Here is a 24,231-nt window from a genome sequence, read left to right on the forward strand (position 1 = left end):
TTCGGGTGGTTTTGTTTTGGTTGCATGTTCGCTAAGAGAATCCTGGACCGGGATCTAGTCACTGAACTACATGTAGCTCTGAAAACCTGGGGAAATTTGTCTCTCTCATTGATTGCCTTGGTTGGTTCTGGTGCTTCATTTTTTCACTTAGGTACCTGTTACACTGACTTTACAATGCAATGATTTTGTATCTCTTCTTCTCCCTCCGGTTCCTGCTGCTGTAATAATTCTGTGTTCAACTTTGAACATTGATGCAAAAAGCCAGGAGGTTTGTTGGGTTTTTTTAAGGAGTGTTTCTTTCACTTCAGACTGTTGTTTTTTTTTGGTTACCTGGGGCATAAATTATTTATTTATCTTTTCACTGTTGCTTATTAAAAAGACTCCTGACAAGTTTCCCAGACCTCGTGAAATTGACTTGTTATTCCCTGCCTCCCACCAAAGCCAGCCGCCTAGCGCCGCCAATTACAGCCTTGTGCCCTACATTTGGGGGTTGCAGTGGTGCACTTGTCCTGGTAGCTAGCTAGAACTGGAGCAAAACTTCCCTTGCAGGCTAGATCTAAGAGCAGCATTGAGGGTGCGTGGGGGGATGGAGCGGCAGATAACAGTCAAGGCCTTTGTTTTTTGTGCAATGTTTGTCAATAGCTTGCTCTTTGTATGGAGAGAGATTTCCACTTCCCCAAACCAAACATTGGTGGTTGTTTGGGGTTTGTTGTTGGGGTTTTTTTTGGGGGGGGGGAGGGACTACAACACAGGAGCTGTTTGTTTTGTCAGTTTGTAAATACAGCAGAGAATTTGTGTGGTACTTTCACACTGCAGGCACTGCTCAGTTAACTTGGTTTCGGCTGAGAGCAAAGGGCTTCTGGGAAAAGAGAAGCCAGAGGCTGGATGCTTTTAAAGATGTTTGGCTAAAGTTACTGCAAATAAATGGAGCAAGGAATAGGTAAGATGGGAGGTGGGAGCTTCTGACTAGAAATTATGTTATTCTTTTAAGAAACTTATCCAGATGTTCATGCTGACATCCTAGGCATCAGCCTGCTGTTCTCAGAGGGCACAGCAGGCGGGCTGGGAACCTGCAGGGCTGGCTGAGAGTGCTATGGAGACAATGAATCCTGCTCTGGGGCAGGGAGCACATCAGGAGGTTGTTTCTCTGGCTGTGATTCTTCAGCAAAAGTAACAAAATCCAGGTTTGCTTCACCTGAAACAGAAGAAAAAAGTAACTCATGCTTGCTGAAATCTGGTTGCTTCTGGTGTTCTCTGGTGCTTTTTGAAATGCCACATGATGCTTCCAAGAGTCTCTGAATACCTTTACAAGTCTGGTCCTTAGAGACAAAGGAACATCAATACGGTGCTTTGGATGCAGGCTTAGGGCATGGTGCACAGGTATTTATTGCAACCCCTTCTTCACCAATCACCTCACCCTGCTGCCCTTTTCTTGAGTGCCATCTTCCTGTGCCCTGTGCTCTTACTGAAGTTCCCACAGCTGTCCGTGCCTCCTTCCTGCCTCAGCCTTTAACAACTTCCAAGTAAACCTGTGTTCAGAAGTTGCTCCTGTAACTGACACTTCACCTCTTCTCACTGCTATTTTCCCCAGTGCTGTGACACTCCTTCCTCCCTCATATCACCACCTAACTGTTTAGCCACACATCCCCTGGCCACCCCAGCACTGAGGGTGTCCTGACTTTATGTTACTTACTTAGCAAAAGGGTGACCAGGCAGCAACTCAGCTGGTGAGCAGCTCACCCACACCAGCCAGCTGTGGCTGGAGGCTGAAGCATCACTGGGCGTGGGAGCTGTGCTTGGGCCAAGGCTCTGGCACAACCCAAATTACCAATGGCTCGGAGAGCAGCAATGCTGCAGGGGTGCCAAGGGTTGCTAGGGTGCTCCTGGGCCCAGCTGCCTGCCCCATTCTGGCACTCCTGGTGGGGGACTCCTGATGGCTCAGTGTCACCTCTCATCTATGAGCCACTTCTGGAGTCCTCTCCTTGCTAGCCCTCCAGTGTATTGCACCACTGGCAGCCTAGCCAAATGAAGAGTTTGGTATGCAGCTCAGAGGTGCTAGCTCAGTGTTTCCCTGCTGTTGATTTAGTGATTGGATTTTATTTCTGCCAAATGATGAACAGCTTTGGGAATTGTTGCTGCTTCATTTTGTGAGATCTAGGTCTAAATATTTGTCAAACTCGAGCTCTTTTGTTTAGACTATACCATTTGACTCTGGAATACATTAATGCTGCTGAGGCAGTTCAAATTCATAGTTCTATAATTATCTGTCTTGTTTTTGAAAAGTGCATTCTGTGAAATTACTTTCTAAGCAGAAAAGAATTTCTGCCTCTATTTTTTTTCCCCAACTGTTCCATAGATGCAAGGGGAACATTTTTTTTTTTGAGGACTCAGAACATTTTCAATGAAAAAAGCCCAAATGTTCTAAAATGTGAGCTTTGTTCCTAATTGTCACCTAATTGTGTTCTTAATTGTGACCTAATTGTGGCCTTTCAGTATGTGAAGGGGGCCTACAAGAAAGCTGGGAGGGACTTTGAGGGTGTCAGGTAATGATAGGACTAGGGGGAATGGACCAAAACTAGAAATGGGTAGATTCAGATTGGGTGTTAGGAAGAAGTTCTTCCCCAGGAGGGTGGTGAGACACTGGCACAGGTTGCCCAGAGAGGTGGTGGAAGCCTCATCCCTGGAGGTTTTCAAGGCCAGGCTGGATGTGGCTCTGAGCAATCTGATACAGTGTGAGGTGTCCCTGCCCATGGCAGGGGGGTTGGAACTGGATGATCCTTGAGGTCCCTTCCAACCCTGACAATTACAGAGTCACAGAATCGCCAAGGTTGGAAGAGACCTCAAAGACCATCAAGTCCAAGCTATCACCACAGACCCCATGACTAAACCATGGCACCAGGTGCAATTCTATGATTCCACAGTGTGCATATCAAGTGCTGTACCCAATGGGAAACTGTTACAAACAAGAGGGTAAAAATGACTTCATTTTCCTTCGTGTTTCTTCTTTGTCTGTGGGCATAATAAATTCTTGCAAACCCTTTCCTTCCTTTCTTCCTCTCCTTGCCTCTTTGCCTCCCCTTCAGACTGCATGCCTTTATTCTGTTTGGATTGATACCTGAGCAAGTGAGAAGTGACACTAATGAACTGTTAAGCATTTAAGGGGGTAAAAAGAAGATGCAGGTCCTGAAATGCAGGCAGATGCATGCAAGTGGCTAAGGCTGAATGTGCATCCTCAACTTTGGTTTTTCTTGGGGTTTATTCAGTGCTTACCCATGCACTTGCAGCTTTGCTGGAGATGTAACACACAAAACAGGGTTGTGAAATGAAGTTTTGTTAGCAGTATATGTTTAGGGGTGTGAGGAAGATGAGATATTTGGCCTAAAACTCTGAAGAGAGGGTTGTGAGATGAAGTTGTTATCAATATATGTTGAGGGGTGTGAGGAAGATGAGGTATTTGGCCTAAAAATTCTGTTTTGGAAGCTTTTCAGTGTGCTATATGCATGGTTTTCTGTTTTGTTCTTTTTGCACTGTGGGCTTCAAGACTCCAACCAATTAATTATGGGGGGGGGGAAGGGGGGGCGGGAGTGGAAAGCTTAATGTAGGCTACTCCTGAAGAAGGGGGTCTGTTTTAACATTCAGTAAACAGATAATCCATTAGGACAACAATATACATTGTGGCAAGTGCTATCCTAGGGTTTTTTCCCCCCTTTTTGTCAGCGCTTATTTGTAGCCTTTTGATTTCGCTTCCCTCCCGCGGTGCGGTTTCAATCATTCTCCCTCCAAGCTTTGTTCTCGTATTCATGGCAAGCTGAAAACAAAGTAAGAAAGAAGCTCATACGTAGCCTTCCATTCTTGGCCAGTTCTTCCTCCAGGGCGAGCAGGCGGTTGTATTTGGTCACCCTTTCTCCGCGGGAAAGACCTCCCAACTTGAGAAACCTGGCACCCACTCCAACAGCCTGCGAGGAGAAAAGTGCCTGGGTTTAAAACCTCCACGCTTTGGGGAAGTGAAGTCATTCTAAATTGTTACACGTGGTGTACCCTGCTTCTAATTTAGCACTTCTGCTCTTTCTACAGAGGGAAAAAAAAAGCACACCACCACCACCACCACACCAAACCCTCCTCTATACAGTAGAAATGAAACCCCTCCATGAAAGATTTGTGGGAGGCAAACAATAATTTTCAGCAGCCTGGGAAATGAGATTTTATTTGCCAGTGCAGCTTCAATACAAGAAGTGGGGGGGGGGGGGGGGGGGGAACCCAAACAAAAGATTATTACATAGATTTGTGGAAAGAATTTTTGCCTAAACCCATTCTTGCTGCTCAGAAATGTTTTATCTAACTCACAGGTGTGGGTTGATTTTAGGTGGTTTTTTTCTTTCTTTCTATACAGTAACAGAGTCCCAATAGATCATACACACTTTTTTTTTTTCTTTGAATACACTCCCTGCTTTGGCAAATTTCCTGCCTGTTCTTTTTAGACCTCAAAGATTAACTCTATGTGGAGGGGGGAAAAAAAAAAAAGAAGAAGAAGAAAAAAAAGAGAGGGGAAAAAAAGGGGTGGGGGTGGGGGTGGGGGGGAGGCAACTCTCTAGCAAAAGGCCATTTTGTAAAACGTTGTTGCTTTCACCAGCAGAAAAAGGCTTTCTCCTTACAAACCAGTTCATGTTAAAAGCAGTGTTTTGGCAGTTCTGCACTTGAACAGCTTTCAATACTTACCAGATCCACAAGGCTGTCATCAGAAGATTCTCCATCTGGACTTCCTAGTATGGTAATATGTCTTTGACCTATATATAACAGGAGTGTTAAAACCTTCATTGGTGTATATTTTGTATGTATTTGACACAGAAACTGTTTGGGCTTGTCATTCTTTTTGTTGGTTGGTTTTGGTTTTGGTTTTGGTGTGTGGTTTTCTTTTTCACTCTGGGGCTATCCAAGCTCAAATATAACCAGAAGGAAAACCAATGAAACCCATCTCTTAAAAATGTAAACTCTGTTAACCTCACACTACCTTAACGCTGTGGTTTATTTTCAACAGGGATGAAGGAATATCTAACACCCTGGTTTAATTTGTGTCTCTGGCTGGGCTGCCAGGTGATGTATTCTGCAGGCAGGGAGGCTCTTCCATTTGTTTTAAACAGGCTCCTTACTATAGCAATGATTTTTCTCCACTATAAAGAAAAAAGGAGTTTGCCATCCTGGCTGAATGGGATCTTTTAAGCTGCTCTCTGCTGGCTTTGATATAGTGATTCTCAGTGATTGGAAGGAAAAAGGAAGGAACTTAGCTATATTCAGTTTGTCCATTTTATTCCTTAGATATAAAAATGAAGAAAGAAAAACTGATACAAAGAGAAGTCTTACATATGAAACTGCACAAGTTCTTAGGACTGTTACCATGAAGGCTCAGTACTTGGAGTTAATAACCTGCATAAACAGCAATTTAAAACATTTTGGGCTAGTCTGGAATTCTTTATTATTAATACCTGCATTAGCCAAAATTGAAATTACTCAAGGGTAGCTTTTTTTTTCTGCCTTGTTTAATTCCGGTATCTAACCCTGTCCAAGGGTACCCACATTCAGAACACCCAGTGTATTCATTTACTGCAGTTGTGAAACCTTCAATGCTTTGTAAGCTCCTGAACAGTAGATTAATCACAGTAAGATCCTGCAGTAAATTAATCAAAGAACCTGTGATTAATTTACTGCAGTTGTGAAACCTTCAATGCTTTTTCAGATCCTGAACAGTCTGTGAATCAAAACTTGAGTTTCAGTGTCTTCTGATGTGGTCATAATTCAATAGAAGAATGTAATATTTACATGTGTAGCAACACTCTTTATTCTTGCAGGGTCTGAAAATCTGCCTCTTTTGCCCCCCCCTCCTCTACTCACCATCTAGAAGTCCTGTGAGCTCTATGAGGTCTGACACCTTGGTTTGGTTAAGATATTTTAGGACAATGCCACTGCATGTTGGCACATTTATATTTTGGTCAATTTTAAGTTTAGAAATACAAGTGGCAGCCTCTTCAGCAATCAGGTAACATTTGGAACCAAGAGCACAACATAGGTTGCTCCATTGTTCTCTGTCCTGCATAAAGAATCAGAGAGATAACTGCGGTCAAAAGCCCTAAACTGAATGGAAGCCACAATCTGAGGAGGTGAAAAAAAACTTAATAGGAAAATGAAAAGAGAAGAAAAGGAAAAAGAAAGAAAGGAAAATAAAAAAAATGAAAAAGAAAGAAGGAAAGAGAAAGAAGGAAAGAGAAAGAAGAAAAGGGAAAAGAAAGGGGGAAAAGGAAAAGGGAAAAGAAATGGGAAAAAGAAAAAGAAAAAAGGAAAAAAGAAAGAAGGGAAAAGAAAGAAGAAAAGGGAAAAAAAAAGAAGAAAAGAAAAAATAAAGAAGAAAAGGAAAATGAAAGGGAAAAAAAAGAATAGTAAAAAGAAAGAAAGGGAAAAAAACAAAAGGGAAAAGAAAGATGGAAAGAGAAGAAAAGGAATAAAGACAAGGAAAAAGGAAGGAAAAAGAAAAAAAAAGGAGAAAAGGAAAAAAGGAGAAAAGAAAAAAAGGAGAAAAGAAAAAAAGGAGAAAAGGAAAAAAGGAGAAATGGAAAAATAAAGAAGAAAAGGGAAAAGAAAGAATAAAAGGGGAAAGAAAGAAGAAAAAGGAGAACTGGGGAAAAAAGAATAGTAAAAAGAAAGGGAAAAAAAGAAGAAAGGGAAAAAAGAAGAAAGGGAAAAAGAAGAAAGAGAAAAAGAGAAGAAAAGGAAAAGAAAGAAGAACAGGAAAGGGAAAAAGAAAAGGCAAATAAGAAAAGGAAAAGGAAAAAGAAAAGGAAAAGGGAAAAGAAAGAATAAAAGGAAAAAGAAAATGAAAAGGAAAAAGAAAAGTAAAAGAAAGAAGAAAAAAGAAGGAAAAATAAGAAAGAAGAAAAGAGGAAGTAAAGAAAAAAAGAGACAAGAAAAAAAATGAAAAAAAAAAGAGGAGGAAAAAGAAACTAAAAGTTAAAAAAGAAAAGAGGATAAAAAAGCAGATAAAAGAAAATGCAGGTTTAATCCAGAAGACATGTATCTTATGTATCCTTACATATCCCATTTTATCCTGTGCTTTAGATCTGCCTGCCTGAGAAAAGCAAAGCACAGTCGTTTAGCATCGATTCTAATATTTTGCTAGAAAACCTAAATTCTGATTTGGAAGTAAGCAAAGCTGCACACAAGCAGAGTGTGAAATATTTCCAATTACATCAACTGCAAGAGTTGGCTATTTTTATTTCCTTCCTGAAATGTGTTTCATTTTAATGGCATGCAGAGCAGTGTTCCATTGTTTCATTCAGAGGACTCGTTCTGCTGTTAATATTTTAAGTGTCACAATATTTCTTTGACTGTAAAACAATTAAACAGGAGGCAGTCGTGGACTTAATGGCACTTATCAAAATGATAATGGTGAGAGCTGCAAGACTGACCCCCAGGGAACAGCAGAATACAAAGCTCCATATTTTTTTTTAGGGTCTTTGCCTCTTAATTTTAAGGCACTGTCCACATGAAATGGAGATATTAGGATAAATAGAGGGCAGGGATATGTGAATGATTTGTTCTTTGTGTCCACAGAATGCAAACTTCTCACATCAAAACATTACTTTCCTAGTTACTAATCCTGCCAGGAAAATACCTGGTCTGTGAAGCAGGCAGACTTCTGTACCTACATAGCAGCAACCTGTATAAGGAACTGTTCCTCTAAGGATTTTATTCCCACATGTAAGTGAAAAGGAAGGTTTTGGACACCTGAACAAATATTTAAACTTAAGAACTAAAGTGTTCTGCTGTCTGCCTAGCAATGAACTGCTGAACTGGTACCAATTCTAATCTACCAGGACTCGTTCTCAAGGACCTAATTATCTGTGGCAAAGCTGTGGCATGGGCAAGCTTTGTAGATGTGCAAGGGGAGAGGAGGAGGAGAGGCACTTCCTTTAATAGTATTCTATTCCACACAGCATTCTATTTCAAACTGTACTTCACCACCTGTTGTAATTCTCCTGAAGATTTTCATGTTGCAAATACTTTTCTTTGTAGGAACAGCGAGGGCAGTTTGCAGCCCTGGCAGGAGTGGGGAATAATCTGGTGTGCTGGAACAGGAGGGATTCAAAGGCAGACTGAAACAGCACAGGGAGGCAAGGCTAACCAGTCAGGTAGCAAAAGAAACACAGGCATTTGAAAAAGGAAATCGGAAGTCCCAGTTAAGAACACAATCACATGGAATTTGCAGTCATTGATTCGGGCACTGGGCAGATTGACAAAGGCAACAACACTTTGCTTCCCCCTTCAATCATGGTCTTCGTGGTTTGCTCATGAAAAACAAGCCCCAGATACTTGTTTTAAAGCAGATTAGAGAGTGTGATTCGGCAGCAAGAACAAACCCTGATCTCAGGTCGTGCAACTGCAGAACCCAGGTCTAGAATTGTAGGTTCTGCTATAATTAAGTTTTTAGCTGTTTTGTAATACATGGAAACACAATTTTATGACCAAATGCTAGTATTTAAAGTTATGCACTCTGCTTCTTTCATCCATCTGTAACTCATAACACGCTGAATCGTATTATGCTTTCTTGTGGTAATCCCTTGACACACTAAGTTAGCTCCTCAGACTTTGCTCACAGTGGTAAATACATGGTAGTTTATTATCACTTGAAAAAGTCTGCTGAGTTGTGCTGCCTGTGATGGGTTTGTCCTGTCTTTGGGCACCAACCTCAGTCAAAAAGAAGAGCAGCAATAATTGGGGGTTGACTGATTCTAAGGAATATGCAGCTAGGTAATATAATATGATGTAATGTAATATAATATGATATAATGTAACATAAGGCATATTACAATATGGCAGAATGGAATGGAACATAGTATGTACCATAATATACCATAGTATAACACGATATAACACAGTATAACAGAATAGAATAGAACACAGTAGAATAGAACATAGTATAATAGAACAGAATAGAGTAGGATAGAATAGAGTAGAATATAACACAATAGAATGGAATGGAACAGAACAGAATAGAGTAGAATAGAGTAGAGTAGAATGTAACAGAATAGATCAGAACAGGATGGAGTAGAACAGAATAGAGTAGAATATAACAGAATAGAATGGAATGGAATAGAACAGAATAGAGTAGAGTAGAATGTAACAGAATAGAACAGAACAGAGTAGAATAGAATAGAGTAGAATAGAACAGAGTAGAATATAACAGAATAGAATAGAACAGAACATAGTATAATATAACATAGTAGAATATAATAGGATAGAAAAGAACATAATAGAATAGAATATAGCATAATAGATATTACAAATCACTTGAATGTTATAATTTGATTTTATAACTTATTGGTTTGCACAAAAAGCAATAAAAAATGACACTGGTTCAGCAAGTAGAATCAGAAAAACAGCCAGGTGGGGGAAAAAAAAGGCATGTTCTTGTAGTTCTTTCAAAGATTGGTACTGACTGCATTCCCTTCCTGCCAGGGTTATTTTCTGTCAGGAATGATGTCAAAAATATAGAGTTATCAATTACAGACATGCAAATGAACCATTAACTACGTTTTTCTAGTGGTATTTTGGTGCTTAAAGAAAACATCCAGAAACAGCTGCCTTGTATTTTACATGCTTGGTAAAAATGTGAAACATTCAGTGAGATGCCACTTAAAAGCTGTGTCAGTTTTCTAAGGACTGCTCTGTGGTATCTTACCTCTTTTCTTAAGGGATCTATTAAGGCCACAATGCAAGGGAATTTGTTAATCAGTTCCACATACATGTCAACCATTTCATCAGGACTTTTGAACGTCCCAGTGAGTATCTCATATTTTCCTTTATCCTAGAAAGTGAAGTAAAAGGCATACAAGGTAAGGAAGGTCACACTTGCAAGCCCAGAGTACTGATGTAAGCATGTGGATCTTATGCATCCAGCATCTCTGCTAAGGCAGTGGATTGTGTGCTCTTCAATCAGCACACCCTGACTTGTCTACTTCACTCTTAAGTGCCCAGCACCTTGTTACAAGGAACTGCTGAATCTAGCAGTGAATCTCAGTGGGCTCAGGCCAAAGGCTCTGCAAGATGCCACTCCCCAAATGAGAGATCTTTTTTCAGCAGCTTCTGAGGAACTACATTACCTACAAGTTAGCAATAGCGGACATTTTTATTGAGCACCACTTGAAAATTCTCACTCTGCACTTAAAAAACAAAGTAATTTTTGTTTGGTCCTCATTTCCAGCTAGAAAATGTCACCAGGGGAAAGGTGTTTACCCCCACTGCTCACAAACAAGATACTGCCTTTCCACATGCCTTTCCCCTTTCAAAATGAACCCAAGAACAATGATAAGAGTAGTTTTAATCCAGTTCCATCACTATGGGAAGCACAAACTGCAGTGTGTAAGGATTATTAAGGGCACATTGTCAAAGTTCATTTGGCCATTGGAATGTGCTGCCCAGGGAGGTGCTGGAGTCACCATCACTGGAAGTGTTTAAGAAGAGACTGGATGAGGCACTTAGTGCCGTGGTTTAGTTGATTAGACGGTGTTGGGTGATAGGTTTGACTCAATGATCTCAAAGGTCTTTTCCAACCTGGTTAATTCTGTAAACTGTGCTACACTATGCACTACTTCAGTGATTTTAACAGCTCAGTAACAGAAAGCTTCAGAACTGGGCTGCCCAGGGAGGTGGTGGTGTCACTATCACTGGAGGTGTTTAGGAAGAGACTGGATGGGGCACTTGGTGGCATGGTTTAGTTGATTAGATAGTGTTGGATAATAGGTTGGACTCAATGATCTCGAAGGTCTTTTCCAACCTGGTTAATTCTATTCTACTGAAAACCCTTTAGTTGAGACTTTGCTCCTTCTAGTACAGCACACAGCTATCACCAATGGGCAGGAAAGCAACTGCTTTCACAAAACACACCGGCAGTGGAAGGTTTGTCACTAGGAACACCGAAGTGTACAGAATCTCCTGAGATATTCCCTGGAATAGGAAGTTGGTTGTTTGGTGGTGTGGGGTTTTTTGGCTCAGAAACCTGACTGATCTTGGAACAAGGACTTTAAGACTTCATACAGAGATAAATGAACTTTGTCAAATAAAAACTATTGAAAGACCAGAATTAAGAAAATGGCTGTGGATGCACAGTGAGCTGAGTGTTAGTGAGTACTCAAACATGCCTTAGTGAAATTACATAGAAAGGAAGTTTGAAGAAAACTACAGAAGCAGAGTAAAATAACAGAGAAATAAAGTCCTAGTGGTATGCAGGAATTACAGAAGTATTCTTGTGTAAGTCATTCCTTCTTCTTCATCCTTGAAATTCAGGTGGATTAGAAGATAATTATTCTTTTTTACTTTTATATATATATGTTGTGGTGAAATGAGAACAAACAAGCAACAAAGCAGGATTTGCTTGAATTGAAAAATTGTCTGAGATGGAAAGTGAAATGAAGCTGGTTTGTTAAACAGGGCAGGAAGCAGGTGGGTGCCCATGAAAACAGTTTGCTCTGACACAGACTGATCTGAAAAATGTTATGAAAGAAATAACCAGAGAAAAGAAAGAAAGCAGGCTGATGAAGGCAGGCTTATGCCATTTGAATGATTACATTCTGAGAGTAGCAGAGATTCTTGCAGGCAGGACAGAAGCTGTAATGGGGGTCTGCCTTTGTTCACTGAGCCTTATCCCACGCAGAGTGCACCACTTGTATGCTGGTACAGCTGGGAAGGAGGAATACAGACAGCTGTTCTCACTGATCTGGCTGCATCTAGCTACCAGAAGGATGCCTGCAGACCTTGTCCCCATGCACTCACAATCCAGTAAGATATCTGCTGCCCTCATAGGACTAATTCAACTGTAATTTATAGCTGCAGACACAATTCTTGTGGTTTGCATGATGCTGCCTTAGCAATCAGAGTGAGAAGCTTCTAGGTAAGTTTGCAGTGTTAACAAATAGCCCCACTCCTTTTAAAACCCAGCAAAACAGATACTGAGAATAACTTACATAATCCATTAATTCATGAGCAGCACAATTTATTGCTAAGTACATGTCTGTTCCTAGCTCCAGACCTATGTTGTTGCAAGCTGTCTGCATCAGTAATAGTGGTTGCTCTGGATTATCACATCCTGTGATTAGGCAGCCCAAGTGTGATATTCCTTTTAAGGCTTGTGGCTGAAAGTAACAACAAAAATCATCACTGTATTTACACAGGTGTATATCTATAATACAGACATATATCTATAGAGATAGATATATTCACAGTCACTTCAGCCTGCATAACACAAATTATCTTCAAAATATCCATTTGTTTTCAGACATTGCATTGGCAACTTGGAAGGACAATTCCCTATAAATGAGGGGTAATGAAATGCTAATGAATAGAGAGCTAATAGACCCTGGAATTATATTTAGTCTTTTAATTCTCACTCTCATATGGCCAGTACTGATTTACAGAAAGATTTTACAGGCACTCTTAACAATCACTGTGCTGCCAATGGAATGCTGTGTCCAAGTCACTGGTACTGTGCATCGTCCCTTTGCCACAAAGAATACATTTCCCACTTTTAAACAGCTTTTACTCATTTATCCCCAAATAGAGCTTTGATATTGAACACTCCCTGGGAGTATTCAAGAAACACTGGAATCTCCAGGACTTCTAGGAGGAATGTATTTCATTGGGAGGAAATACCTCTAGCACAGCTGCATGGAGTTGTCTGCCTCGGGAACAGTGTGCCTGGAGATGAGCCACGAGGCAGGGCTGTATTGAATATTTCACGTGTCACTCTGTTATCAGGGAGGGTTATTTGTTTGTTTGTTTGTTTTTCAGACAATGATTTTTAATTTTAAAGTCTGGGAATTTGGGGTTCTAAAGAATGACACTAAGGTGCCCAGAAAGCAGCAGGATATAATCCTGGGTTAGGCAGGAGAAGTCAATCAGAAGGCATCGGCTTTGACGAGAGTTAAAGCACTGACTATGGCAGACAGAGCAGAAGTCCAGCTACAGAGGATGCATGGATGTTCCTTCACATTACAAAAAAAAAGGAACAAAATGCAGGTCAAATTGCTTTGAGATTTTGTAGCAATCTGCAAGGAGGGATGATCTATTTGCCTTGCTTTTGAAGCACTGAGCCATAGCCAGCATGAAATGCTGCAGTCGTCCTGCATTTAACAGGAGACAGAGGTGAGGACTACATTTTCAGGTGATTGTCATATGTTGTGCCTTGTTACATTCTGTTAAAGGCTTTTATTTTGTCTTTAAAAAAGCATTCTTCAGTCATTACTTCTATAACCTAAACAAGTTGTTCTTCACTGGTTACTTCATTTTTCTTTTTTTTCTGCCTCCCAAAAGTTCAAACTAATACAGTGCTTTTATCAGTGTAAAATTCAGTCTCACTTCTATCTCCTTTGGTTTTTTCTGATTGGCATAAATGGATTCCCCCACCCCCCCCCCCCCCCGAGAATCTAATGCATTGTTTCCTTGTCTGTATCTTCAGGGATTGTTTTAAGCTGTGACTGCAGAACATACTGTGGTAAGAATACAGAAATTACCCACCAGAAAAACATTGGTCAGCTGATTAATGATGACAAATTTTGTGTTGTTTAAGCAACAAACAGGAAAACTTTTGTTCACTCTCTCTTTTGTGTCCTCCACCACAGCAACAGTTCTCACTGGATAGTATTCTAATCAGCTCAGAATGGAATGCAAAACTGGCACAACATTTCCATCCCCCTGTTTGGAAAACTCATCTATAAATTAGGGGTTTTGAAGTGATAGAATAAGATCATCTGAGTCATACCAAATCATGTCCTGTGCACTATCATGAGTGCTGCCCTTTAACTACTGGTTTGTGTTTGCCATTATCTATCACCTCAAACAGGAAATGGGAGCTTAATGCAGCATGATTAAGAGGGGAGCTATGCTCCCCGAGCTGGGAAACAGCACAACATGCAAGGTGGGTAATAGTTTTATGGCCTATACAATCAAAAGGACACGTTCTTTGCTGGTGCTACAGGCCTGTAAAATGCTCATTTGGATAATTTATCAGGATTTCTACATGAGAAAAATAATGAAATTCCAGAGGAATTTCCCCCTCCTGTTCTTGTTCCACAGGAAGGGAAGGTTTAGGCAGAAGAATTCAAATCATTGTGTAAAATATGAGCATTTGGAATATTTGAAAGTCTTGCCTCCACCTTTCCAGAATGGTACTAGAGATTAATACTTCATTTCTTAAGAACATTTTGGTTCCCTGCTGTGATTAATACCTTGTTGAAGGCTTAAAAATGAAAAATCCCTTTTCTTACCAAAGCTTTCTTCCCTGTATTATGTGCTTTGCCTTTCTTACTGCCTGATAATTGAAGGCTGGGCTGTTGGGAGTAAAAGATGAAAGAAATCAATTCCACAGGAAAGTCTAAAAATAACAGAGAGACAAAATAATAATAATAACAGTAATAACAATAATAGCAACAACAACAACAATTATAATAATAGTATAGTTTACTGAGTTTTGGTCTTAAGAGATTGCAAACATTTAAGTTAGGAAATAGCTTCTGTTTTGTCTTGAATACTGTCAGCAACTATCCAGTCTTGCTTTGTAGTGAAACTAACTTCCTATGTGCATCTCTGTGTGGGCAACACTTCAACCATCATTTGTTTTTCAGAAGATACTCACCTAGCCTACCAAAAAAACTCAGGGGCTCTCAGAAATGAGAATCTAAATTCTGCACTTGGAGGAGCCCAATGACCTCACATATGCACATACTGAGATCAAGATACTGCTGCAGTAACAGTACCTGGAATAATGAAGGGTGTATGTGTGAGAGAGACTTAGCAAGATCAGAACCCTACATTGTGTATTCACTGTGGTACCATTCCCTCCCACTATACTTTAGGTAAACAAAGTCTTGGAGCAATGTTTTATTCTGCCCTTGTTAATTTAATATCATCAAAGGGTCAATGGTTTCTTCATCTGTCAGAGAAGCACATCTATTCTGTGCCAAGGTCTTTGCCATCCTGGTTAATGCTCTCTTCTCCTTCCCTTCTCTTCTCTTCTCTTCTCTTCTCTTCTCTTCTCTTCTCTTCTCTTCTCTTCTCTTCTCTTCTCTTCTCTTCTCTTCTCTTCTCTTCTCTTCTCTTCTCTTCTCTTCTCTTCTCTTCTCTTCTCTTCTCTTCTCTTCTCTTCTCTTCTCTTCTCTTCTCTTCTCTTCTCTTCTCTTCTCTTCTCTTCTCTTCTCTTCTCTTCTCTTCTCTTCTTTCTCCTCTCTTATTCTTTCCATTCCATTCCATTCCATTCCATTCCATTCCATTCCATTTGGCTAAGCCTGATAACAGGCTAAATGTTCCATGCTTCAGCTTAAAAAGACAATCATAGGAGAAAAAAATAATAATAAAAGAACCAAATGAAATACATCAGATGGGTTTATTCTACCTCTTTGCCTGGAGGCTCAAATAGTCTCGTAATTTCTTTCTGAATATCCAGAACTCTTTCTAGGCCCTGAAATGAAACAACAGTAATCTTCAAAATCAAGATAAAGTATGTAATTTGAGCATCTTAAATCAGAAGAGGGAAAACAATGATCCCCCCCATATTAACATATCTTCACCTATCTTCTTCTATATCTTCAACTGTTTACTTCTTTTAGCATTCTTCTAGGCTATAATTCTGCACTAATATTTGTTAAAACTTTGGCCTTGCAAGCAAACAAAACATTAAAAATGCAGTGTGTAAGGACTGTGTTGTAAAGACTGACATACTTATGTACATATATAGCTTAGATAAAGTCTGTAGAATGCATTTATAAAAAGGAAAATGAAATAGTACCTGTTTGAGTGATAACTGAACTGGTGGTATGAGCATAACTTCCTTCACTAATCTCTGTTTTGCAGATGACATTCTTTCACAGTGCAAGAGAGTAACCATTGGGAGTGGTAGAGCCATCTCTTTAGGTGAATCCTAGGGAATTTGGAGTACCACATGAAAATAAACATGTTAAAAAAAACCAGAATAATTTGTTACATCCTGGCCTGGATCAGGAATAGTGTGGCCAGCAGGAGCAGGGAAGTCACTCTGCCCTGTACTCAGCACTGGTTAGGCCACACCTTGAGTCCTGTGTCCAGTTCTGGGCTCCTCAATTTAACAAGGACATTGAGACTCTTGAATGTGTCCAGAGAAGGACAATGAGGCTGGGGAGAGGTCTGGAGCACAGCCCTGTGAGGAGAGGCTGAGGGAGCTGGGGTTCTTTAACCTGGAGAAGAGGAGGCTCAGGGGAGACCTTATTGCCCTCTACAACTACCTGAAGGGAGGTTGTAGCCAGGTGGGAGTTGGTCTCTTCTCCCAGCACCAGAACAAGAGGACACAGTCTCAAGCTGCACCAGGGTAAGTCTAGGCTTGAGGTGAGGAGAAAGTTTTTCCCAGAAAAAGTAACTGGCCATTGGAATGTGCTGCCCAGGGAGGTGGTGGAGTCCCCATCCCTGGAGGTTTTCAGAAAGGGATTTGATGTGGCACTTGGAGCCATGGTTTAGCTGTCAGGTGGTGTTAGGTAATAAGTTGGACTCAATGATTTCAAAGGTCTTTTCCAACGTGGTTAATTCTATTCTATAATTATGGCACAGGGTTCAAAGAGTGCTACTGGTGATGACCTTAAGGGTGAATTCCATGAGGTATATTTAATATTACTGCCATGAGGGACTACTGGCCTCAGAATTCTAGAGTGACTGTGATAGCTGGGATTAAAAATCACAAGAAAGAGATGTACCTCACCGTGCTTCAGCTGGGTGACATACAAGTACAATGGAGTATGGCTAACGGTGGCACCGGCCTTAGCTACAGCAAGTGATGTTCCCCCGATGGCTAAGCTGCCACAAAGCACTGGCTCAGCAGGTTCAGCAGGTGGGATTGGTTTCTCTGCAACTGCCACCTTCTTTCCTACAAGACAGAGAGCAACAGCCAAGTATTTTTGTAGTCCAAATCATGTGCTTGTGTATCACAGTAATATGACTACATATGATAGTGTCATTTTGGTGTGTTGCAATGTTCTGAAACTTAATCTCATCAATTGTTTCTAGATGAAACGGCCCTACAAGTACACAAAGGAGCTGTACTCCACCTAGTTTCAGATGTATTTCAAACCCATTCACTGAAATCTGTATTTTTATTTATCCATGCTTATATCCAGTGATATTACATCTCTTTTTCATGCTCCTTTCATAAGCAGGATTTCTTTATCATTGGGAGAGTCCAACGGAGAGCTACCAGGATGACTGAGGGACTGGAGCACTGCCCTACGGGATGTGGCTGAGAGACCTGGGAGTTTTCAGTCTGGAGAAGACTGAGAGGGAATTTAATGTCTATAAATACCTGAGGGCTGGGGGTCAAGAGGGTGGGGACAGATTCTGCTCACTTGCACCCTGTGATAGGACAAAGGGCAATGGATACAAACCACAGCGCAGGAGGTTCCACCTCAACATGAGAAGGAACTTCTTCACTGTGAGGGTCACAGAGCACTGGAACAGGCTGCCCAGAGAGGTTGTGGAGTATCCTTCTCTGGAGACTTTCAAGACCCACGTGGATGTGTTCCTGTGTGACCTGTACTAGATTCTCTGGTCTGGCTCTAGCAGGTGGGTTAGACTCGATGATCTTTGGAGGTCCCTTCCAAGTCCTAACATCCTGTGAACTGTAGAATCATTGAGTCCAGCCATCAACCTAATACTGCCAAGTCTGCTGCCTTCCTCTGGACCCACTCCAAGACCTCAGTGTCTCTCTTGTAGTGAGTGGGACAAAACTGAACACATTATTGTCCTTACCCTAACTAGAAGTAAACATACTTCAAGTAATGCCAATGAAAAAAAGTTTAAGCCTGCTACAGTTGGATATTCCAATGAGAAAATTGGTCTTTTAAATATTCTACATCCATATAATCCTTGTTCAGTTTCCAAAAGAACTTATTTCCCTTTCAGATACAGTGGAGTAACTTCTGCCAAAATGCTTGGAACCCAGCAGTTCCCACTACCATATTTATGGCCTGCAATGCTTCTCTGAACATGAATGGTGAGCACCCATGTGGAAGATAAATAATTCTCAAGACCCACACACATTGGGGAATCTTCTATAAATCTGACCAGCTAGCTTGGCTCCCAGTAGGAGAGCTGCACAAGTTTCCATTTCAATAAAATTTATGTACTTCAGGATATAATAGGACATAGAACTGTTAGAGTGGGTCCAGAGGAAGGCAGTGAAAGAAATTATACAAGCCCTTTCTTATTGAGGGTAAAGCAATGTCTGGAGGTAATGTGGTGCTTTTTTCCTTAGGGAGATTTTTTGTTTGGCTCTATGTTCTTACCTTGTTTCTCTACTCACACCATTCTTTTCCTTTAGTAGGATTTCTTGCTTACTTTTCCCCCCTCTGTACTACCCATCGTTCCCATCACATCCCCTTTCTTCTGCTTACTTTCCACCTTCCTCCTTTTGTCAGTGTTAGCAAAAAACATTTTTCCTCCCTCTTTCCAACTTTTTTCCTCTGTTCTTTCCAGCTTCTAGCTTAATTCTATTTTCTTGTTCAGTTCTATGATTCCCCTTTCTTTCCTTATAATTTTCATTTTTATTCTTCATTTGCATCCTCCTCCATTCTTACTCCTCACTCTGAAGTGTAATAACCTCCTGTCTAAGCCAACTGTAAAACAAAGGCAGAAACTGTTCAACCAGTGCATGTGAATGATGAGAAAAATCTCTCTATTCCCCTCTCTCATTTCTGCAGGAGAAACTGCTGTGATCAGAAAGAAGATTTAGGAGAGGGTAACCAAACCCTTTGAAAATGAGACAGTGTCACTCCCTATCCATGGACTGCTACAGCAGGTATTTTAGCACCTTTATCAATATTTGTATCACAGAAAAACATTACAACCAAATAAATTAACACCTGCTTTTGCTGCTTTTTTCTTCCCAGGTAGTGCAGGAGCATCTGAAGGAAGGGTGGCTTCCGCTTCTTCTTCTGCTTGCTTTTGATTTGTCTTGTTTTCTTCTGCCTTTTCAGTGAAGTATTCACTGGAGAGAAGAGGCATAAAGATTACTGGCTCCAAATAATGTTAAACATGTGACAAGCTGACACAGAATACAAGCTAAAGAACACACTAAGAGCCGTGGATTAAGGGCAGCTATTTAAGCTTCCACCATAGACTCAGTGTGTCAAGCTAGAGGCATCAATAAATGTCATTATTTTTGGTAGTTACCTGCAGCATTGGTTGAACTAAAGAACAGGACAGGAAGCAAGCATTATAAACCTCAACACATGCTTTTCAAATCACACTGGTCTGAACATCAGCTCTGTGTAGACAATCTCGGTGTGAAGGATGTGTTTGCTGCGCACGGACGGTAATGGGTCCTGTCATAACCTCCTGATGTACAGCAGCCTGGCCTAGGCTGCTAATCCAATAGGTGAGCTCTGCACTGGTTATCTAAGTGGCTGCAAGCTCAGAAGCAGTGGAATTTACATGCACAAAGTGGAAACTGCATACATGGGTCACAGCCACCCAGCTCAGGCAAGCTGAGTATGTAAGATATATAAAGCAGTGCAAAAAAATGTGTTACAATCTCATTTAGACCCACAACACCTGGAAGAATTTCTTTCCAACTGAGGACTTACTCCCTTCATCGAGGTCTCCCCAGAGCTATTCTGTGTGAAAGGTCTATTTGCCTACAGTGTATGGCAAGTGTGGCAGCCCAACTGCTACCCCTACAGCAAAGGTCATTCAACTCAGAAGGAAGAAACTGTTCCAACTGCAAAGAGGACACCAGGCCATATTACTGCTTCCAGTGTCAAGAAGGCCATAATGTTGACAGGTAGCTCCTCCAATATTACCATAAAAATACATCCAGGTCTGTCTGTGATACTTTTACCTTATGTATTTTTTTTCTCTTATGAAACCCAGACATATTTCTTTGCATGGAAAAATACAGCCTTTTTTTTTTTTTTTTTTAAACTCTGGGATGCTCCCAAGAGGAACTATGTGAATGAAAAAACCACAAAGATGGAGCTTTGCTACAGAGACTATGCTTACAGAGAAACTAACTGCCTGAAGTAAGAAGCCTTTTGGAGTAGCTTGCTCAAAGAGAAGGCTCCACCAGAGCCTGAAAACTGTATATAAACACACATGACTTCTGTGGATTAGCTCAATCAGGAGGCACACACTCACAGGCCCTTTGTACCACTTCTGCTCTGCAGAGCAGGGAACAGAAGAAGTGGCATTGTGATAAGCATCCCCACTGAATTAAACTGCCACTGAACAGGTTTCTTAAATGGAGCATTTCACTCATGATCATGTTTAGACAATTTTTTCTTGGAGATCTCTACTTTTCTATCCCATTGTCCTGGTTTTGCTGGGGCAGAATCCTAAGCTAGTCATGGGCTGAAGGCCATCAGCAGCTTTGAGTCACCCAGGACAGCTGACTCGACTTGGCAACAGGTGTATCCCAGAACATAAACATCACATTCAGTACAAAGAGGGAAGTTTGCAGAAGGAGAAGGGAGCTTCCTGCCAGGGATCCTCCTGATCCTGCTGCCCTTCTCCTGCTCTCAAGGACTGCTTTCCAGTTTATTGTGACTGCTGTACCTTTGCTTTCATTAAATCCATTTTCACTTCAGACTGGGGGTCTTCTCTCCTTTCCCCAAATCCTCTTCTCTGCTGGGGAGGGCTCATTAAGTGACAGAGCACCTGCTGTAACTTATCCCCAGATAGGGGCTAAATGTAGACACCCATTTATGAAACCTTGTAAAATACAGCATGATTTGCATGTCATAATTACAAAAAAAAGAAAGGCAAACCAGGAAATGATATAGGGCAATGTATCTGAAGTAGCCACCACATCCTACAAATCATAATAATTTTTTGTTTAAAATAGTAGAAAACACTGAATATTCTGGTTTTCAGTTACAAGTATAAATTAGTGGTGCATATTTCAAATGCAATAATTTGCACAACATCCAAAACCTACCCAAGCATCTGATCCACTTTACGCTGGTCAGTAGGCTTCAGGTCTTTTAACATTGTGTTCAGTGATTCATTGACCCACATCACGCCAGTGGTAACAGAGTCCATCCTTTCTTTCTCATCAGCTTCAGTTGTTTCAGGTGAAGCATTCTCAGGTATTTGAGAATGAGAAGACATTATGGTGGAACAAATTCTCTAGAAAAAAAAATAATATATTAAAATACTAGTTAATTTCCAGCTTTGAAATGTCATTTGAAAGAGTAAGATGTGTCCTTACCAACTCTAGAAGTACCTATCTTCAACTCTGTTTTTCACTTAACATCTTTTTTCCCCCAGCACTTTCTTCCTAACTTCTCATACACTAGTAATCACAGATGTTTGGCATGTTTCTTGGCCTAAATTATAACTACTTATGCAAGTAGTACTTAGGTACTACTTAGTACTACTTATACGACTTAGCAGATCTTGATAAATCTGCTGTACATGTGTACTTTGTCATCAGAATAGGCTAGAGTTATTTTAAAGACCATACAGTCATTAGGACAAGTAGCTCATACCTTCTCATAGTTTTTAACTGTACAGTATATTTCCACTTCTAATGTTGGCTGACCAACACCATCAAGAACTTGTCTTCCAACTACTTTGCATATCACTGGAGCTTTTGAAATGTTAGAAAAGTAGTTAGCCTTAAATGAAAGAGAAAGAAATGCATTAAAGGTCAATTTCTATGCAAAGAGATTTTTCTTCCATCAGATACAGTCCAGTCAAACCCACCACTGAGAAAATCCACTTCTGTCTTCCAGCATTCAAAATACTTCTGTTACACTGTACATTTTACTTCTTTATTATTTGCTTGAGATTCCAGGGAACAGAGCCAACTCATATCTAAGCATGGAAGTCCAAAGCTACATCCAGGTTAGATGTGTTTTATTTGGCAAAGTTAGTGATGAATAGGTCTCCTTTACCTTCCTAGAAAACAGGCATTTGTCCAAGGCTTACTTGGCTTTACACTGAGTAAGAAAAGTAATCATCCTGTTACTCATGAAGCCGATTTCTGCTAGAATTCACACAGCCTCCACCTTCCCTGTGCAGTGAGCTGCTATAAAATGATTTTGTCTGTGGAGAAGATCTTGGGGAAAAAAAAAAAAGTCCTACAAAGAGAAAGAAGATCCTGGGCAAGATAAACTCTTAGAAATCCATACAGAAATCTGCTAGATCTTAATGTTACATAAGAATTCTTGTAGTGTGCTTTTATCTATTTACCTGTTAACAAGTAGCTTTTAAGCTTTAAAATTATCCAATTTTTTTGTGTGTGTGTTTTGGGTGGTTTTGTGTGTGCTGTTTTGGGTTTGTTTTGTTTTGTTTGTGGGGTTTGTGTGTGCTGTTTTGGGTTTCTTTGTTTTGTTTGTGGGGTGGTGTTTTCATTTTGTTTTGGGCTTTATTTGGGGGGTTTTGTTTGTTTGGGGTTTTGGGAGTTGTTTGGATTTTTCCCCCCATTTTCTTCTTCTTTTTTTTTTTTTTTTTTCCATAACAAAAATACTAAAAACCTTTAATCAAAATCTTCCTTCTCAGAAGAAGTTCTCGTGTGAAACGCTATGCACGAAATTTGCTGTGTGTGATGCAGGCAGGGAAAAACGAGAAGTATTTTCAGAATACACTTCTTGCTTACAGAGAAGTACTTCGTGCCCCACGTATCTGTGTGAGCAACTAGCACAGGACAAAGAGCCCCACCGCTGCGAGGATGTCTTTGGCCCACCGTCAAAGTGCCACTGGTCGTAAACACAAAACCATGGCAGCTCCTGCTTGTCTCAGCAGGAAATGATTTAAGCTTAAGTGAAGCCAAAGAGGCACCGAGCTCCTTGCATCAACCTGTTGGGCGCGCAGCACCGGGATGCGCAGCACCTCCCTCGCCTGAGGGCAAGGACGGAGCCCGGCGTCTACGCCCGGGAGCTGGGAAGGGGCTACGGGAAAGCCCACACAGCCATCCACGGTCGCCTCCCCCTCCACCGGAACGGGGCCAGGTAGGGTCCTCCTGGCTGAGAAAAGCCCCGTCCAGCCCCCCCTCCCCTCAGCCCGGCACAGCCCTCGGGAGGCAGGCGCTGGGTGCCTGCGCGCCGCTTCCCCTCCCCGCGCTACCAGCTCCCCGTAGAGGTCTGCGGGGCGCAGCGGGTAGAGGGCGTTCAGCGCTTCCTCCAGCCGCTGCGGCACTTGGTGGGCTCGGTAGAACTCCGCCGCCTCCTGCCGCCGGCCACCGGGCTCCATGGTGGGGCTGCGGCGGCTGCTGCTAGGCGACGGCCGGCAGCGTTCTCGCGAGAGCGGGGCACCGGCGGCGCTCCTGCGGGTGGGGCGGCTGTGTCCCCTCGGGCTGGAGCCCCGCGGGAGAGCGGCTCTGCTGCCGCGGTGCCCCTGAGCGGAGCCCCTGGCGATTCCCTGTCCCTGCTGCATCGCTGCGTCGGGGGTGGTTGGGTCGCGTTTGCTTTCCTTAATGCCGTGTGCGGCGTTGGTGCTTCCCTCGCTGGCTGGTTATAGTCTTCCGAGTCAGAATGCCTCCGGCAGCTACTCTTTAGTTTTAAAAGTCTCTGAACAACACAATTGTGTAAGATTATCGTCCTGAAAGAGAGACAGATTGTGGTTTGTGAAATGTCTAGTGAGGATAACGCTGCAAAACGCCCCAATAACTCTACTTGTGCGTTTAAAAGCCCTTTACTTGCAATGAAAAGGAACATTTCACAACCTAAATGATCGTTTTTAGCCTGCAATTTCCTACAAAAACTTTCACTTTGTTATACTGTTCATTGGTAATTTTGTTGAAGTAACTGAAAATGGAGATACTTAAAAAGCTGTTAGCTGCACACTCCCTCAGCTCTAAAATCAATATGTGTAGACCTTTGCTCATTGTGTGTTCGCTTCTCTATGTTGGGTGATAATGAAGAAAAAAAACCCTACTGAATCATTTTCTTTTCCTTTCACATCTTTCAGAAATAGTGTGGTACCTCTCCAGAGAGTTTAACCCTCTTTTTTTTAAAAGCCGTTTCCTTGGAAGAAGTTTCTAAGCAGACACTACCTGTTCCTTGAGGCAGCAAAGTGCTCATTTGATTTTCCTTCTTCAGAAGATGTTAGTATGGTAGGCAGCTGCTCCTCTAGGCGTGCAGGAGGGGCTTGTGCTGTCAGTGGACTGGGTGGTACTAGTGGAGTAGTGCCAGATCTGTGTCACATGGATGTGCTTGGCCCTTTAAGCTCCAGTTT

The 24,231-nt window shown here is 41.5% G+C and overlaps 1 protein-coding gene across 1 annotated transcript; it reads right to left on the reverse strand.

Moving 5' to 3' along the window:
* Positions 1-1,007: 1,007 nt before the first annotated feature.
* ENO4 (enolase 4) lies at positions 1,008-23,430 on the reverse strand. The gene is given in 14 exon segments (XM_054163576.1): positions 1,008-1,195; positions 3,839-3,956; positions 4,717-4,784; positions 5,887-6,082; positions 9,728-9,853; positions 12,009-12,176; positions 14,307-14,369; positions 15,431-15,496; positions 15,824-15,955; positions 16,758-16,927; positions 18,918-19,042; positions 20,990-21,180; positions 21,543-21,671; positions 23,122-23,430. Coding segments are annotated over 14 exon segments (2,049 nt in total).
* Positions 23,431-24,231: the final 801 nt, after the last annotated feature.

The sequence above is a fragment of the Dryobates pubescens genome, chromosome 8, assembly GCF_014839835.1.
Source record: "Dryobates pubescens isolate bDryPub1 chromosome 8, bDryPub1.pri, whole genome shotgun sequence".
Taxonomy (NCBI): Eukaryota; Metazoa; Chordata; class Aves; order Piciformes; family Picidae; genus Dryobates; species Dryobates pubescens.